This window comes from Lithobates pipiens, unplaced genomic scaffold (genome assembly GCF_037356315.1).
Source record: "Lithobates pipiens isolate NorthernLeopardFrog02 unplaced genomic scaffold, aLitPip1_a1.2 Scaffold_22, whole genome shotgun sequence".
NCBI classification, from domain to species: Eukaryota; Metazoa; Chordata; class Amphibia; order Anura; family Ranidae; genus Lithobates; species Lithobates pipiens.
The window spans coordinates 243049454-243068827 of record NW_027507784.1 but is presented as its reverse complement, the minus strand read 5'-3'; the positions used below and the strand labels follow the sequence as shown (position 1 = coordinate 243068827).

Below are 19374 nucleotides of genomic sequence, written 5' to 3'. Positions count from 1 at the left end.
TCACGTCATGTAAACAGAAGATCGGTAATCTTTTTTTTTTACGGCTGATCACCAACTTCTGTATAAGGGTTATCAGTCCCGAAGAAGAAGAGGCACAACCACCTCATCTGTGCCTGCCTGTGCCCACCAGTGTATATCAGTGGCTCCTATCAAAGTCCACCAGTAATGCCAATCAATGCCTCATCAGTGCTGCCTATCAGTGTCACCTACCAGTGCACATCACTGCCCCCATCAGTGCCCATCACTGCCACCTATCAGTGCCCATCAATGCAGCCTATCGGTTCCCATCAGTGCACACTATCAGTGCCCATCAGTGCAGCCTCATCAGTGTACATCAATGAAGGAGAAAAATTACCTGCTTGCAACATTTTATGACAAAATATAAAACTGTTTAATTTTTTTTTCTAAATTTTAGTTTTTTTTCATTTTTTTATTAAAAAATAAAAAACCCAGTGGTGATCAAATACCACCAAATGAAAGCTCTATCTGTGGGTAAAAAAATGATAAAAATTTAATTTGGGTACAGTGTTGTATGACTGTGCAATTGTCATTCAAAAAGTGACAGCGCTGAAAGCTAAAAATTGATCTGGGCAGGAGGGGGGTTTAAGTGCCCAGTAAGCAAGTGGTTAAGTTCCTGAAGTCGCTCTCGATATGTTTTATCCCCCAAACCTTTCACCATTTTTGTAACCCATCTCTGGACTCATATCTTCTTCATTATATCTTCTTAATATATTTTTCTAAGTAAGGTCTCCAGAACTGGACACAATATTCTAAATTAAGTCTCTCACTGGACACAGCATTCTAAAGCAGTGGCTCTCAACCTCAGTCCTCTAGTACCCCCAACAGGCCATGTTTGCAAGTTTTCCTTTATCTTGCACAGGTGCTTTAAATCAGAGTTAATGGCTTGGTATTTTTGACAGTTATTTTATCTAATGCAGGCCATACACGGTCGAATTTCGAACGAATTTTCTTTTCAAAATCAGAAAATTCGTTTTTTTTGTGATCCGATGGTGCCACCATTGATTTTCGAAATTCGGCCGACCAAGCCTTCAATTTCACCTCATGTTGCTACAGTCTCTCCGTACATTTTCTTTTATCTCCGTACATTTTCTTTTATCTCCATACATTTTCTTTTATCTCCATACATTTTCTTTTATCTCCGTACATTTTCTTTTCTTATTACGTTTCTCGCACGATTCTCCCATCATTGATTAGAAAATCGTTCGTTTTTCTAAAAATTTCCAACATGTCCGATTCCTCAAATTTTATTTCCGCACGAAAATCGGCTGTTGCTGCAGCCCACTAATGGTGCGAAATTCATACGAAAGTTCTTAGATACGATTTTCGAAAGAAAATTCTTTCGAAATTCGAACCGTGTATGGCCGGCATAAGAGAAATTCCCAAAACATGGCCTGTTGGGTGTACTTGAGGACTGAGGCTGAGAACCACTGTTCTAAATGAGGTCTTAAACTATGAAGGGAGGAAGATTAATAAATGTGTCTGAGGCACACATTGCCACAACTTTGTCTCCACTGAAGTGTAGCCATCCTCTTGTGGAAATTGTGGAAAAAATGAAAAACAGAATCTGACTGGTTGCCATGGGTAACGGCACCAGTTGAAGTATGTCTCAGACACATTTTATTAATTCCCCCCAATAAGTTCAAATATTGTAATGCGAAAGTGGTGGGGATGTTTAGCTTCATTAGTGCCTCCTCATCAGTGTTGACTACCAGTGCCCATCGATGCCCATACCTGACATCTTATCAGTGCAGCCTATCAGTGTCCATCAATGCCCATCAGTGCTGCCTATCAGTGTCACCTACCAGTGCCCATCACTGCCACCTATCAGTGTCCACCAGTGCCACTTATCAGTGCCCATCAATGCAGCCTATCGGTTCCCATCAAGTGCACCCTATCAGTGCCCATCAGTTCAGCCTCATCAGTGTACATCAATGAAGGAGAAAAATTACCTGTTTGCAAAATTTTATGACAAAATATAAAACTGTTTAGTATTTTTTTCAAATTTTTTTTTTTTTTTTCATTTTTTTTTATAAAAAAAAAGAAAAAACCCAGTGGTGATCAAATACCACCAAATGAAAGCTTTATCTGTGGGAAAAAAATATAACAATTTTATATGGGTGCAGTGTTGCAGTTATCGTTCAAAGTGTGACAGCGCTGAAAGCTGAAAATTGGCCTGGGCAGGAAGGGGGTAAAAGTGCCCAGTAGGCAAGTGGTTAATGGCACCCACTGCCCCCCCCCCCCCCCCCCCACGTATCTAAAAATGTAGTGCATTTTCAGGTGCGGGAGCCGCTGGAAAAATCAATTTAAAAAAAAAAGATTTCTTGGTGGCTGCATTTTGAAAATGGTACAGGAACCTTTTTCCTACTTGAAATACAGGCAAAGCAGCCCTATACAAATGAATAGGCTGCTACGCCTGCACAAACATGGTCCACAGAATTGCGATAGTGTGAACCAGGCCTAAAGGGAGGAGAATTAAAATAGAAAAACTTACAATAATGTGCACAAATATACACACCCTTAAAGGGATTGTAAAGGTTTAATTTTTTTTTTTTTAAATAGCAAACATATCATACTTACCTCCACTGTGCAGTTCATTTTGCACAGAGTGGCCCTGATCCTCGTCTTCTGGAGTCCCTCGGCGGCTGTCTCGGCTCCTCCCCACAGGAGCTAACCTCCCCTCTGGGAAGCTCTCTCCCAAGGGGGTTAGCTTGAGGGTGCGCTCCCGTGTGATACACTCGGCCCTGCCCCCCAGCACGCCGCATCATTGATTTGATTGACAGCAGCGGGAACCAATGGCTGCTCCTTTCAATCATCCAATGAAGAGCCCACAAGAGCTGGGGGAAAGCAACGTGGTATCACGCCCACAGAGATTTGGGGCTCAGGTAAGTAAAACGAGGGCTCGGGTAGGCCGGAGAGTGCAAAAAACAAAGCTTTACAACTCCTTTAAAGTAATAATTTGTTGATACGCCTTTTGATTTTATGACAGCATTCAGTCTTTGCCCACTCTTCCTTGCAACAGTTTTCCAAATCTGTCAGATAATGAGGGCTGCTCCTGTGCATAGTCTTCTTCAGGTCACCCCCATATTTTCAATTTAATTGAGGTCTGGGCTCTGGCTGGGCCATTCCAAAACTTTGATCATTTTCTGGTGAAGCCATTATTTTGTTGATTTTGAGGAATGCTTTGGGTTGCTGTCACGCTCAAAGGTGAAATTCCTCTTCATCTTCAGATTTTTAACAGAAGCCAGAGGTATGGGCAAAGCATAAGGGGTTGCAGGGGTCACAATTGCAACCCCGCCCCTAGCTCCAGGGGGCCCCTGCAGCCTCCATGTCATATTATCATATCCTCCACAAAGTCCAGCTCCAATCTGCCCTCAGCCACGCTCCAATACTGGTCTTCCACTTTGCCTTCCACAGTCCACACTCCTCTGTTCTCATTGCCTGCGGAGAAGCTGTGAGCCTTTTCCTGAATTGAGAGGAGCATGGGGTAAGAACAGCCTAGGATGGCGAAGTGTCTGTGATGTGTGCTGGCAACATGGAATGGTAACCCAGCTCAGTGAGTTAAGAGGAGAAGAGTACCATCCTGTAGCCACGATGGGACGGATGTTACGGGTGAAGTAAGAGCTGTATAGTGCTGTGATGGGAAAGGAGCTCTGCCAAGAGACCTGCTAGGGGTCCCTCTCCTCCGATTCTCCAGCAGTCATTCTTGTGCTCTGATGTAAGGAGGAACTCTGGGAACTCAAAACTCTCAAGCCACTTTGAGTATCTTGGCATGTGATGGGTGTATCTGCAAGCATGGTGGAAGTGTTGGGTGGTAGTGGGGGGACGTGTCAACTTTTGCATCGCATCGGGGCCCACAAGCTTCAAGCTACACCTCTGGCCTGAGGGTTTTTTGCCAAAACTGAGTGATATTATACGCTTTTATACATCCTGCGCGCTGCACAGTGGAGGTGCCATTGTTAGTGGCCGAGGGTTGTGATGGCCGCCTGCCACGAGCGATCGTCAAGAGGAGAAACAGAACAGGGACGAGTGTGTGTAAACATACACTTCCCTGTTCTGTTCTGAAAGGAGTGACAGATCGTGTGTTCCTATTAGATAGGAACCACGATCCGTCACTTCCTCCAGGCAGTCCCCTCACTCTTCAGTTAGAATCACATCCCAGGGAACACAGTTAGCCATTCGAGCGTCCCCTAGTGTTAACCCCTTCACTGCCAGTGACATTTTTACAGTAATAAATGCAATTTTATAGCACTAATCACTGCATTAATGCCAATGGTCACAAAAAATGTGTCAAAATTGTCCGATGTGTCCACCATAATGTCGCAGTCACAATAAAAATTGCAGATCACCGCCATTACTAGTACAAAAAAATTTAAAAATTTTATAAATCTATCCATCTATTTTGTAGATGCTAAAACTTTTGTGCAAACCAATAAATATACGCTTATTGCGATTTTTTTTTTAGCAAAAATATGTAGAAGAATACATATCGGCCTAAACTGAGGAAAAAAATATTTTTTTATATATTTTTGGGGGATATTTATTGTAACAAAAAGTAATGTTTTTTTGTTTTTTTAAATTGGCGCTCTGTTTTTGTTTATAGCGCATAAAAAAACAAACCGCAGAGGCGATCAAATACCACAAAAAGAAAGCTCTATTTGTGGGAAAAAAAGGACGTCTATTTTGTTTGGGTGCAACGTCGCACCACTGCGCAATTGTCAGTTAAAGCGACGCAGTGCCGAATCATAAAAAGTGCTCTGGTAAGGAAGGGGGTCAATTCTTCCAGGGCTGAAGTGGTTAATGTTGCTGTAGGCTTCTTGGCAGCCTCCCAGAGAGGGTTTTCTTCTTTTTTTTAATCAATTTTAGAGGAACACTGTGGTACCATATTTTGTCTACTTGTTGATGATCCATTTCACTGTGTCCCATGGTATACAAGGGTCTATGCTACTGCTTTGAGGAGAATGCCAAACAAAACTGTAAGGACAGCTTTATATAGCCCCTCCCACTCCCATCAAACTCCAGTTTTGTAACAAAGCAGTAGTAGGAGTGTATCATATGAACAGAAGAGAGGGACCCATGTCCCTTAACATCCTAAATACAGGGCACTTACTGCCCAGGCCATTTTTCATCTTTCATCGCTGTCACATTTTGAATGACAATTGCGTGGTCATGCTACACTGTAACCATGTGAAATTTTTATAATTTTCTTCATACAAATAGAGCTTTCCTTTGGTGGCATTTAATTACTCCTGGGTTTTTTATTTTTTCCTAAAAAAAAGACCAAGAATTTTGAAAAGAAAAACGTTTTTCTTAGTTTCTGTCAGTAAATTTTGTAAATAAGTAATTTTTCTCCTTCACTGATGGGCGCTGATGAGGTAGCACTGATTGGCACTTATAGGCTGCATTGATCGTCACTGATGAGGCAGCACTTATGGGCACTGATTAGGTGGCACTTACGAGGAGGCACAAATATACCGCACTTATGGGCACTAATGAGCACTGATAGGCAGCACTAATGGGTGGTACTGGGCACAGATAGTTGGCACTGTTGGGCACAGATAGATGGCACTGTTGGGCACAGATAGGCAGCACTGTTGGGCACAGATAGGTGGCCCTGGTGGGCATGGATAGACAGCATGGAAGGGTGGCACTGATTGGCATTGATGGGTGGCATTGATGAGTAGCAGTGATGAGCATTGATTGGCAGCACTGACTTGTATCACTAATATGCACTGATTGCTGGCAGTGGTGGGCACTGATTGCTGGCAGTGTTGGCACATAATTGTAATCAGGGCACTGATCACATCCCTAGCTGTCCCCTGTGAGGAGATGCCGCTGATCGGCTCTCCTCTCCTCACACTCTGCCAGTGTGAGGTGAGAGCGCCGAATACTGGCATCTCCATGTTTACATGTGACTGGCTGTGATTGGACACAGCCAATCACATGTTTAAAGAGCCGCGGCCACAGATCGGGGTCACGCTGTGTCCTAGCAACACGGTGCAGCCGCGATCGCTGCACTGCGCACCCCCGGGGGCATGTGAGAGTGGTCATCTGGGAGGCCGTCATATGACGTCCACCCAGAACAAGAGCTGTACCGCCCAGCCATCATTTAACGGCCAGTGGGCAGGAAGAGGGTAATGTACTCCAAGAAAAGCAATTTATGGTGAGTCAAAAATCCTATTTTCATATTATGTCAGGTACCGTGAATTAGACGGAGACAGAAAATGCTGTAAAAATCACACCTTATAATATAATGGTAAAAATGGTACACATCAGTAAACTTAGTCAAAACATAGCCAGGGTAAGGTAGCCAAAGCGGATAGTCAGAACAAGCCAGTAAATCAGGAAGCCAGAGATCAGTGTAGTCGGAGGCAGCAGACAGGATCAGGAACCAGAAGGGACGTCAGTCAGGCAAGTCTTCAACAGGAACACAGCAGAGAGTCTCCAGATATTTTAGACCAAGGTGAAGGCATGGAAGGAGTGAACCAGGCAGTTTAAATAGCCAGAAGGGGCTGGCTGTAGGCTGGGCTGACAAGCAGAAAGTGATCACCAGGTGAGCCACTGTGGAATGAGGAGTGCTGGCAATTAACTGACACCTGAGCACTGAGAAGGGAGGATGAGAGCCCAGCCCTGACATATTCATACACTAATGGACACAGAGTGAAGTAATTCAGGTGCATGGCGTTACCCAAGACCAGTTCAACTGAGGGATGGGAGTGGGGGCTCCACAGAGCCACCAGACGAAATGTAGGTATGGACCATGCATCAGGGGAGTCCTGAACATCCACCTGGTTAAATATGTGGACCAAAGACCAGGGGGTAGCCTTGCACTTTGGAGAAACAGATTCATGATACAAAAAAACGCAGGAAGTCCAACCAATCTGATGAAGTCCAACCAATCTGATAAAGCCCGTTTTGACAGAGAAAGGGGAGTCTTGCCATCAAGTCTACGAGCTTAAGTGATGAATGAGCTGACAAATCTACCTGGCTGTAGTGGAATAAAAAGCAGGATATCCACTATGAAGACCTTCAGGAATGACAGAGAAACAGACTGCCTAAAGGGCGCTGTAGTTGAAAGATAGAATTAAAAATAAAGGGAAATTTCCTTTGGCTGTCTTTGATTAGGGCATAGAGAAGGGAGAAGAATGTCTTGGTTAACGTGAACCTTGGGAATGAAAAGAGGCCTTCAGCCTCAAGATAACCTTGTGTCTGTGTAACACAAGAAAGTGTTTTTTTTTTTTACAGGTTAAGGATACCAACTCAAAAACATCACAGAGGCCATGGCAACAAGGAAGGCAATCTTCTAAAAGTAGCCAAAGAAAAAACCCCAGTAGGGCCAATGGGCAATCTCTGCAGAACCAACAAAACCAGGCTAATATCCTACCGTGTCACTGGGGGATGTACAGGGGAAATAAAGTATGTTAAACCCTGTATGAAGGCCTTCACTAACAAGTGAGAGGCAAACAGTCTTTAAAAAAGAACATTTATGGCTGAGATTTTACTCATGATGATACTCAAGGTTCAGACCACACTGGAGAAAACACACAATTTGTTTTGTTTTTTAGATAGAATTTCCCTGCCTGCACCATGACAAATATGCTTTTCAGGTGTCATAGTAAACAATGGCAGAAGTCTTTCAAACCTTTAGAAATACAGGAATAACTGAATCAGGCAAGCTTCTGTGCCTCGGGACCTAGGTTTCAACTGCCAGGCTGTTAAACCAGTGACCGAGAAGCGCGCGGGGGGGGGGGGGGGGACAATTGGTGTGAGCCCCCTGAGAGTCTGAAAGTTCAAGTATCACATTTGCCAGGACCAGTTTGGTACAATGAGAATCAACAAAATGCCATCTTGATCTGTCAGAGCAGGAGTGGAAGAAGTTTCAGAGAAGGAAAGGTGTGTATCAGGTTGAACTAATCCCACAGAGTCAAAAGAGCATCCATTGTAATGGCTAGAGAATCCCTGGACTTGGAGACAAACCTGCTCAGTTTGTTGTGGAACCTAAGAGTCCGAGTTCTACATCTGGCATCCCCCACCTGTGCTAAAGGTCTTGAAATGCCACAAGGTGAACAGATCATTCTCTGGAATCCAGACACTGATGACCAAAAAAGTCCATCTGACAATTTCCCCATCTGCAATGTGCATTTTTGTTAAGGATCTTCTTCCGAAACCCTCCTCAACACTGGATTGCAATTCTTTTTTATATTTATGGGTAGGATTATGAAGCAAGGGACAATAAGTCTCATTATCAGAAAGAATCCTACTCATTTCACCATAATAGGATGCATGATCCAAAACAACAATCTTGCTCCACTTACCTGCGGGGCAGACTGTCCTTTCTGTTTTTAAGGGCCTCTAAGTCCTTTCTGAAAAGTTGGATTCACCCTAGTTTTTTTTAACCTTAACATTATCTAAATATGCTAATACCAAATCCCTAAAGACACCCAAAGAAGGGGCTATGTTGCCTTGGGAATTAAAAAGTGAGGCGTTAGCCAAACAGGAGTGCCTAAATCCACCCAGGGCAAACAAGACATTACGGGTAGGATTAGTTATCAAATATCGTTAAACATTGAGTCTACAAATGTACTTTTGCACATCCATAAATACATCAAATGTATTCAACGGACGAGGGAGAGCAAACTTGAGGCCTTGATTCAACACATATTTCTCCTCTTTGGAGAGGACCGCTTTACTCAAATTAAATATCCCCCGCATTGGTTACATCCGCCTACTTTTTAGATCCATGTCTCACCCCCCTCTAGTGCCTTATTTTGTAATCAATGGCACAGAGTGTAACCATTAATTTTTATAAAGAAATGTCCTGTTTTGTGGATTCACGCTATGTGCGTTTTGTATTCCTTTTGACCATTTATGTGTGAATCCATACCACGTGTATATCTCTGGAGCCTTTTTTCCTGTTGATTGTGCCCTTCTGGAGGAGAGTGTGTTTATTACATATTCCTGTGTTCCATCGTCCATATCTGCTGAGGTGTTTCGATCATTGGTGTGCAATCACCGTCAAGTCTAAACGACTCATGGGGTGTATGCCTTATTGAGACCACATATTCCAGTAAGCCACAGTATTATCGGTGGGGGCTTCCTGTATCACTTTTCACGCACTTTAAATGTTGGTTTGATAATTGAAGTTTGGTTGAGCAAGATTGATATATATTTATTCATCTATAAACACTTCTGGTCACAGATTGGACTTTTCAGTTTGTTTCACTGTACTGCTTTTAGAGTGTATTTTCAGTTTTGTGATTTCTTACTTTTCACATTATTGTGGACATATTTCATATATTTTTCACTTTTTGAACCTTTCATTTGGTCATTTATTGCACTATACAATTGTGATTATTATGGTATTTTATTTATTTTAAATAGGAAGGTTTCTCATTTGGTATTATTTCCAAATGTCCATAGCGCTGCACCATTATTATAAATTTACACTATTTTCAATTATCACTTGCGGGGCCAGCAGCTGTTTTTAACAGTGCAGTATTCACTACACTTTTATACTATATGTAAAAATATCTCAGGGGGGTTTACAACCACTTTAAGGAGACTGAGCATAAGGGTTTCATCAATGTGGATATTTGCCATCATAAGGCTTGGCTGTAAGCTGTGCCTAAAAGTCAGTTTAAAGAGGAACTGTACTTTTCGTGAGAACTTTTTGGAGGAGGCTAACCTTTTAAAAGCATGTTTTGTCGACAAAGGTTATGACCTGTTGGATCTGGACCACGTCAGTCGCGACGTATATATGATCGAAATATCATGCTCAGGCTACGGACTGATGGTGCGCAACCCAACCATCCACAAAGAGGGTCGTCTGCCTTTTCTCCTATGTTTTCTTTTTTCACATCATATTCCACTCAGCATCATGTAGTTAAAAATCACATCAAAAGACCACTGTGTAAATACAGTGTGACATAAAATATTGCAACAATCGCCATTTTATTCTCTAGGGACTCTGCTTAAAAAAATATACATATTTGGGGAGTTCCATGTAATTTTCTAGCAAAAAATACTGATTTTAACTTGTAAGCAACAAGTGTCAGAAAAGGCTTGGGCATGAAGAGGTTGAATTTAGGGTTCTAGTGTTTTCCAACCTGCCCCTTCTGCAATTCATTTTGATTAACCATAACTTTTTTATTTAAGTTCTATTTTGTAAGACTATATATGGTATGGTGCCTGGAGCCAATTCTGCAATCGGAACCTTTGATTTTAGATCCTGTTTTCCAGTTCCCATCTCACACATCTGCTCTGTCTGGTCGGACAAAGTGTCCAGTAGCGTCTAACAGTTCCGGCTTTTGGAGTGCACGGCATGTGATTCACTCATATTTGGCTCCTACCTTATATAAGACATTGAACACATGTGAAGTCACGCCCCTGATGACGTCTGTATGACGAAAAACACTGGGTGGAGCTGGAGCACGTGCCACACACGGGAGGTCGGCCATCTTGATGGTTGGTTCCCATTTTTACTATTGATGTACTGGATTTTATTAAATTGAATATCAAACATACAACACTATGAACTGTTTCTTTTCCTTTGTTGGAACTTCACATCCATTGAGGTCTTTATGAAGTGGAGTCTGGCTAAGGGTGGAAGAGTTCTGATGTTTGGCGTTTAGCCAATTGGATTCTGTAAGAAATGCAATCGACCGCTGTATCTAGTGGTCCACCTTGGATTGTAAGAGTCAGTGTGTGTGCAACTGTAAGTGGATGATCTCTCACAAGATTTTCTATTCTATTTCTGGATTCCACACTAATTGGACTCTCTTGGTTGAACCTTTCTGATATTCCTTTTGCGCTGCACCTTTTGTATTTTATAGGCATACAGATGTAGATCTTTGATCATGATACAAAGACATTATATGGCTTCTCTGTTTTTAAGTTAGTTGATGGTCTTCTAAAAGGTTATATTCTTTTTACTTTTTTTTTATCCTTTTAACATTCTTAATGTCTTTTGTAGTGCTTTACTTATCAACAATTCTGAGGTACATCAGAGTCTTTACTACTGTCCTTAGCCATTTGTATATTTTAAGCAGTAAACATTTTAGTTGATATACTGTACCTGCCATAGAAAATACATGGCCACAATAATTGTTAAAGGCGCAGACCAGAAATAGTTGAAACACGTTGCCAAGTCCATTAATTTTTGGATATCAGTGGAGATCAGATTTACAATCTCCCCAGCAGAAGAATCTTTCCTTCCAGAGCTGGAAAGGACTAACACCTGGCAGAATAAAGAAGTATATTATGAAGGGGAGTATCAGTAGCACATTAAGATTAGATTCATTAAGGGATAGGATAGAAGAGGGTAATGCGTAATATTTTAATAAGTCACCAAACCACATACTATACTATATATTATAGTATTGCAAAACACAAATGTATAGGCACATCAAAATAACGGGATTGTTGTCTTACCTGTAAAATCTATTTTTAAAGTATAGAACAGGACACAGGCAGATCCAGAGATGAACAGGTTATGAGCAGGTGTTTGGACACAAAATGCTGTGAGGACCCCATATAACCTCTCTCACGCTGAGCAATCCTCAGTTCTGTTACAGTAAGTTAGAAATCAATTTTTTTAAATCCGGCAGTACAGGACATAGGCTGATTCAGAGACATCTGGAACATCCCAAAGCAGTACTGAAGAGAGGCGGGTAAAACTGCAAAAAAAAGCCAACATACCCTCAGAACAACTGAAAAATAAGGCCAGAATCTCAGACAGCAGCCTGAAGCAGCATCTGCCGAGGCCTGAACATCCAACTGGAAAGACTTAGTAAACGTGTTAACTGAAGAGCAGGTCACAGCCTTACAAATTGGCACAGCAGAAGTTTGATGCTGAAAAGCCTGCTCACGAAAAGGAGGAACCCTATCCTTTACCGAGTAGGTCTGAATCACAACCTGAGGGATCCACCTTACAATGGTGGAATAAGATGCAGGGAACCCCTTGCAAGATCCATTTGGGAGCACAAAGAGAGAATCCAACTCCAGTCTCCTCAAGGCTCAAGCAGTGTCATTAGACTCTGCACGACATCCAGAGTGTGAATTGCCACCTTCCAAAAGGTGTTTTAAGCAGAACAAAAAGAAGGAAGCACGTCGTGATTGAGGTAAAAAGAGGAACAGACTTTAGGCAAAAAAAACCCTTAGTCTGCAGGATGACTTTATCCTTGTGAACTACCAGAGAAGGTTCCTTACAAGATAAAGCAGCAACTTCCGGCGCTCTCTTTGCAGAAGTGATAGTGATGAAGAAAAAAAACACTTTGCAAGTGAGATTGGCCAAAGAGATGTCCCAGTGGCTTCAAAGGGAGGAGTCTGCAGCACAGCAAGAGCCAAATGCAAGTATATGTCACCCCTAGCAGGAAGGCTTCAAAAGAGAATACAACACCAATGACTACTGAAAGAGAAAATTCAAGGCTGAAATTTGACCCTTGAGCATATCCATGGCCAACAGCTGGCCCAGTCCTGACTGAAGAAAGGACAAGATACATTCCTTGGAGAACTGGTGCGGACTCACATTCCACTGTTCACACCAGGAAAAGAAAATCTTCTAGGTACAATGATAGACCTTATAAGAAATAAATTTTCTAGCATTCAAAAATGTAGATATGACTGAAGTCAGCCAGGCCCCTATCTCTAAGGACTTGGGCTTCAACAGTGAAGCTAACAAAGCTAGTGGCCAAAAGCAGGGTGGAGCACCAGACCTTGTGACAGTAGATCCAGACAGTCTGCTAATTGCCATGGGGCATCAGCCAGAAGCCAGAGTACATTTGGGTGCCAAGACTTTCTTTTGGGCCACAATAATCATTGAAATACCTTCAATCCTGGTCTGATGGATCAGATGGGAAAGGATCTTTAACCAAGAAAAGGCATGTCAGGGAGAATTGATCCCACAGAATCACCAGTGCAGATGAGAAAATCTATACCCAGAATGTGTTTGGCTAACCAGGAGAAAACATGATGTTCTGCCCAAAACATATTATAGTTCCACTTCGCTCTGAGTTGCTTCACATCTGGGCCCGTCCTGGTGATTGGTGTAAGCCATAGCCACTGCCTGCATAGGAAGCCTTTGAAGGCAGTTTGTCCACCCCTGGAGGGCATGTAAAACAGATTTGAGTTTCAAAATGTTAGTAAGAAGTTGGGATTCCTGAAGTGACTAAATTCCCTGTATTATCACTGTCCCAAGCAATGACAGGTTAGAATGAATTGAAAGTGAATTAGCCAAAAGGGGCACCAGAAATTTAAAACATTGCTTACTTAGGCCAAAATGTCAAAATTGTCGATGTGGAGGATAAATGGGGCATGTAAATAGGCATCTTTGATGTCCAGCGAAGCCAGGAAATCCTTCTGTTGAAGAAAGAATGACCAACCTGGTGGATTCCATGCAGAATTTTCATATTCTCAAATACCTGTTGAAGACCTTGACTTCCACTATGGGGTGCACATCTCCATTTGGCTTTGGAACTGGGAACAAGCAAGAGTAAAAGCCCCAAAACCTTTCCCCCACCAGCACAAGTACAATTACCCTCAAGGATAGTAGCCTCAAGAGCGCCTGCTTGCTGCAGAGAGAATGGCAGGTTTGCAGTCATGAACCTGGGAGGGGGGCAGAGACTAAAATTCCCAAAGGTAATAGACTTTTCTGAACCCAGATGAATGAGAAGGTCACAGATGTCCCCCCACTTGAAGAAGTGGGGGCACCTCGTCTGTGTAGAGGGGCTTAAAGCTTGGATTAGCCAGCTTGTGAGTCCAAGGTTTTCATCCAAACTGCTTCCTTATGAATAAAGGTTGGGGGCCTACCTGGAGGAGTCTTAACCTTGCATTTGCTAGGCCACAAGGTGCTCTTACCCTGTTTACCTTTTTGATGAAAGAGTCAAGCTCCTCGCCAAAAAGCCATCCTTCTGAAAAAATGAATTCTCTAGTCTCTACAGTCACTTTTAGGATTTCAGCTACAAGAGTCTGCATATCTGAACAGAAAGGAGGCCTACCCTACATATCTGATGCAGAGTCAATACCAGTAGGAGTTCCAAATTATGAAGGGTCTTAGCATTTCTAGAGATGGAACACAATTTTCCTGCCATGCGTTTGGTCTATACTGCCAGAGTCTGGCATACCGCCATAACTGCAATAACAGGTTGCATTGTCAGACCAATCCAGGCAAAAGAGGATTTGAAGAGGACCACAAGTCTCCTATCCACAATGCTATTGAAAGCTGATCTCCACAAAAACCGTTAGTGATTTGTAGAGGCAACCAATAGCCATATCAACCTCGGGAATGGATCCTCTGTAGGGTAATGTTCAGCAAAGCACTTAGGAGAAGCATGCACTTTTTCAGGCTGCTGCCATACAATATATCTCCCATAAAAGAGTTTGCAGAAAAGGTCTTAGATGCTTGCACATTTTAAGGGAAACCATAGATTTACTGGTCTCCAGCTGTTTACACACCAGGCAAGTGCTTACTTCATCAATTAATGGCAAAATAATGTAATGGAGTTTTGATGACAATAAAGCAAAGGGCTTCTAATGCCGCATACACACGACCAGACTTTCCGGCAGACTAGGTCCGACAGGATCAGTCCGTCCGACAATCCAATTGTGTGTGGACTAATCCGATCGTTTTTTCATTATAAAAATCCAACGGACCTAGAACATGTTTCAAATCTGTCCAACGGACTCAATTCCTATTGGTAAAACCGTTCGTCTGTATGCTGGTCCGACACACCAAATACGATGCAAGGGAAGCTATTGGCTACTGGCTATTGAACTTCCTTTTTTTATAGTCCCGTCTTATGTGATCATGTTCAAAATGAACTGACTTTCAAACGGACTTAGTCCGTTCGTGTGTGGCCAAGTTTGTTCAGAAGTCTGTCGGAAATCCGCTGAAAAGTCAGTCGGGAAGACCTTTGGGCCTGGACTTTCGGACCTGCAGCTTTAAACTCCCCCTCTTCTATCCAGCCAAGTCTAGGACATCTGCCAAAGCTGTATCAGAGATAGATCCTCGTGGGGGGGGGGGGGGGGTTCTTATGACCCTGATGTTTTTGATGACTGAATGAGGCCAAAAATCTGACATACAGTATAAAGACAAACATGGATGCCACAAAACCCTCCTTACTACAGCAGGGGGCTGTTTTAGCATATAGTGGAGCAGGCAAGTTGGCTGTAGCTTTGTCTGATGTATGCACACTGCACTTGCACCATTCAGGACCACAGGGAAGGTAGTAGGACTGCCCATGGCTGACCATGGTGATGCCAAAGCAGTGTTTAAAAGCCCCAGCTGCCCAAGACACCCAGTCAGCATACTCTTGGAATGCAGAGCAGGGGAAGAAGGAGACAAGACAGAGAGCTGACAAGGCCCTAAGTGAGTTAGGATGAGGATTCCTATTTGGGAAAACGGAGGCACCAAGGCTCAATACTCACAGATCCCGATGAGCAGATCCAACAAAGGAAATAATAGGGATATTAAATCTTATTCCCCCAGACTTTGCCTACTATAGGAAGGTGTACCAGCTCAAGTAGGGGGTCTACAAGGATTGTGTCACACCGGTGTGGATCGCTTCTGCCCTGGAACTGTATAATATCCTGCGGCTAACTCAAAGTACTGAACTATACACCAAAGAAGATGCCTAATGCAGTATCCAGCACCTCAGGCAGCATTACAGGCCTGTCATCCTAACTGGCAGGGTCTGGTACTTTTCCCAAGGCTCTCGCCATGGGACCCTAATCCAAAAATGTGCACAAAATGCTGCTGTCACCACAGTGTGGGAGGAAAAAGTGAAGAATTTTGGTACGTCTCAGTAACACTCAAAGTACACTATTTAGAGAGAGTACATCCAACACCTAAAGACACAAGAAAAGAACTGAGGATTGCTGGGAGTGACAGGGCAGGGTTATATGTGGGCCCTCACACCTTTTTTGCCAGGGTCCAATGGCGATCATATATTTGTTTCTTGTGAATAAAGACATAACATTCAAGGAGAAAGTAAAAGTAGAGCATACCTTATTATAAACACTACCCACTATTGCTGCTCTGAGTCTCATCCCAGTGACATAGCAAATGTAGTCATGCTGGTGAAGGCATAGGGACTGACCACAAGGACAAATGAGAAGGAGGACAGCAATCAAAAAGCTTTGCCAGTTTGGAGACAGGGGATTCTTCAACCGCTCCAGCAGCAACCTAGGCAAGAGTAGAGACAAAATGACCAAAGGTTTTACAGATGACACTATATTATAAGCTAAAACATAAAATTTGTTGCTAGCTATACATTCCATTGCTGCGTTAGGGAGCTAAACCAAAGTGCAACTGTCATTACAGACTCATACCAATTATTATTCTGTAAAAATGCTTAAAGGAGAAGTATGGCCAAAGCTCTTTTAGGCCTACTTCTATGCACTTTGTTCTGCACTCCTGTGTGCTGTTTTCAGTCAACAGGCTAAAGGCCGCTGTCAGCTGAAGTCACCAAGGTGGTCCAGACTCTGGATCGACCCTGATTTAAAGTCAGGATCCACCCGAATTCCTGAATAGCAGCTGTATCAGCCTTGCAGCACACTTCTGAGAGCCTGAGACAGCCGCTCCTGCCCTGTCTACGGCCCAGTGCTCCAGTGAGTCAGTCACCAGCTCTCTGCACACTGAAGACCGAAAACAGCGCAATATGCAATCTTTAATCACTCAGTTCTCAATCTTGGAGACAGCATTGGAAAGATGCAGCATCAGACCGATGCTACATCCCCCTAGCTGAGTATGTGTGAAACATGAGTATGTTTATTTTATTCCCAAACTTCTCTTTCAGGCTCCATGCACAATGGCTTAAAAAAACATTGCTTCTACAGGAGTTTTGTATTCTGCCTGTAGAAGCAACTCAATGTTATCCTATATGTCCATGCACATTAGGACGTTAAGAGGCATATTTTGAGTTTAACATTTAGAGGCAGAAAAAAAAAAACCTTCTGGATTTCGTTTCTGATTAGAGCTTGCTGGCAGAAAAAACATAAAACTCTCATAAACCCATCTAGACTTTGTACAAAAAATGCTCTATATGAGCATTGTTTACTCCCAAGAGAACAGCGTATGAGGACTGATATGATGGTAAGTGTGATGTGGCTGAAGCATTATGGTTGGAACTGCATAATCTCAAACCATGCAGAGCTTATTACTAATGTTCATATAAACGAAATAAATGAAAGTTTTATCATTTTGTTCTCACAAATAGAGCTTTCTTTTGGTGGTATTGATTTAGGACTCTGTTTTTTTTTATTTTTTGGAATATAAGCAAAAAAAGAGCAGAGAAATTTGGAAAAAAAATAATATTTTCTTCTTTCTATTTTAAAAGAAATCCAATAAAATTGAATTTTGTCATAAATTTAAGCCAAAATGTATTCTGCTATATGTTTTTGGTAAAAAAAAATCCTGTTAAGTGTTTAATAATTGGTTGGTGTGATGTTCTGTCTACGCCCTTTGGCACCTTGACAATAAAGTAACTATTCTACAGAAGTTCTTCCTTCCATTTTCTCCTTCTTCAATTACTAAAGACGGTGATAAAGAAAGGATTGTCTGGGGCTACTCTAATAACTGCCCCAAGACAATCCCCCTTGTCACCTTCTCTATCACACACACAATTTTTTTTTATTGGTCCTTCTCCCTTTTTTCGTTCATTTATTAATGTTCTTATGTTTATTGTCCTCCCCCTTTTTTTTGGAATGTATGGAAAAACTGTACCAAGATGTCACAGCACCTAAATGATAGTGACCCCTCGGACAAACTTTGCCCCTCCAGGGTCTTTAGGGACAGGCTTCCACCAGATGGGTGCAAGATTGCCCTGGACCTGTACAGTACTCTGCAGGTAAAACACCTAGTGCCCTAAGGTCACATTACAAGACTTCCTTGTTGTCAGAAACCATGAATCAGACCGAGACAGAAGTACAGTTAATCACACTTGTTTAAGAATAATAAAAAGGTAAAAAGAATAAGCGTAGTCAATACATAGCCAGAGTTCAGTAACCATATCAGGTAGTCAGTCAATGTCAGAGAGCCAGAGATCAACGTAGCAGTAAAGCAAGCAGGATCAGGAACCAGAAGGGACGTCAGCTGAACAAGTCTTCAACAGAAATGCAGGAGAAAGTCTCTATGATGTGACCAAAGGCGAAGGCACAGATAAAGTGAGCTGGACGGCTTTAAGTAGGCAGGACTGACGAGCAGATCAACAACAGCTGAGTCACGGTGGAGAGAAAGGATCTGGAAATTAGCCGACAGATGAGCAGCCAGCTCAGCAAAGGAAGGGCTGAGCCCAGCCCTGCCAGTACCCCCTCCTCAACAACCCCTCCCCCTGGTAGGGCCACCGGGCTTGAGGGGAAAAACATCTATGGAAATCACGGAAGAGGACAGGGGCATGTATGTCCGAGGATGAGACCCAAGAGCGTTCCTCCGGACCATACCCCTTCCAATGCACCAGGTACTGTATGCGTCCATGGAACCTACATGAGTCAACAATGGATTGTACTTCATACTACTCATGGTTCTCAACCTGTATAGGATGAGGACATGGCACCGAGGTGGTAAAGCGATTGCAGACCAAAGGTTTCAATAAGGAGACATGAAACACATTAGTGATGTGCATACTAGGAAGAAGGTACAACGCGTAAGCCACTAGGTTAATCCTGCACAGGATACGGAAAGGCCCAATAAACCGAGGTGCAAACTTCAAAGAAGGAACACAAAATCAGAGGTTGCGATATGACAGCCAGACTCTGTCCCCAACCTGGTAGGAAGACGCAGGTAGGCGTCTGCTGTCAGCATGGAGTCTGAACCTATCGTTAGCATGTTGCAAAGCCTCCTGGACTTGTGCCTAAGTGGAACGAAGACCACGCAGATGCTCTTCTAACGCAGGAATACTCTGCGGAACAAACAAGGCAGGCAACGCGGAAAGTTGGAAACCATAGTTCGACATAAACGGGAACAAATGGGAAGCTGAATTCAAGGCACTATTGTGAGCAAACTCTGTACACAGTAAGAGGTCTGACCAGTTGTTATGATGGTCAGAAATATAGCAACATAGGAATTTCTCCAAGGACTGATTGGCTCGTTCTGCGGCCTCGTTAGACTGCGGGTGATATGCAGAGGAGAAAGCAAGCTGAATACCCAACTGTCCTCACCAGAACCGGGACACAAACTGACTACCCCATCTGAGACAATCACCCTGCGTAGCCCATGTAAGCGGAAGATCTCCCGAGCAAAAATAAAAGCCAGTTCCTTAGAAATAGGCAACTTCTAAGAATTGTTGAGAAATTGCTCAAAAGAGTTGATTCTTCACAGGGAGGCCAGCAGCCTTGGAAGAATGGTAAGTCTGGAGCACGGCA

The 19374-nt window shown here is 42.9% G+C and overlaps 1 protein-coding gene across 1 annotated transcript in view; it reads right to left on the bottom strand.

The window, feature by feature from the left end:
* LOC143924555 (multidrug resistance-associated protein 1-like) overlaps positions 1-19374 on the bottom strand; it is a 435651-nt gene that overhangs the window by 282551 nt on the left and 133726 nt on the right. Inside the window, exons 10-11 of the mRNA XM_077448932.1 lie at positions 16021-16198; positions 11093-11254 (exon numbers count right to left, since the gene is read on the bottom strand). Of these exons, the coding sequence (XP_077305058.1) occupies positions 11093-11254; positions 16021-16198 (340 nt within the window). The remainder of the gene's footprint in view (positions 1-11092; positions 11255-16020; positions 16199-19374) is intronic.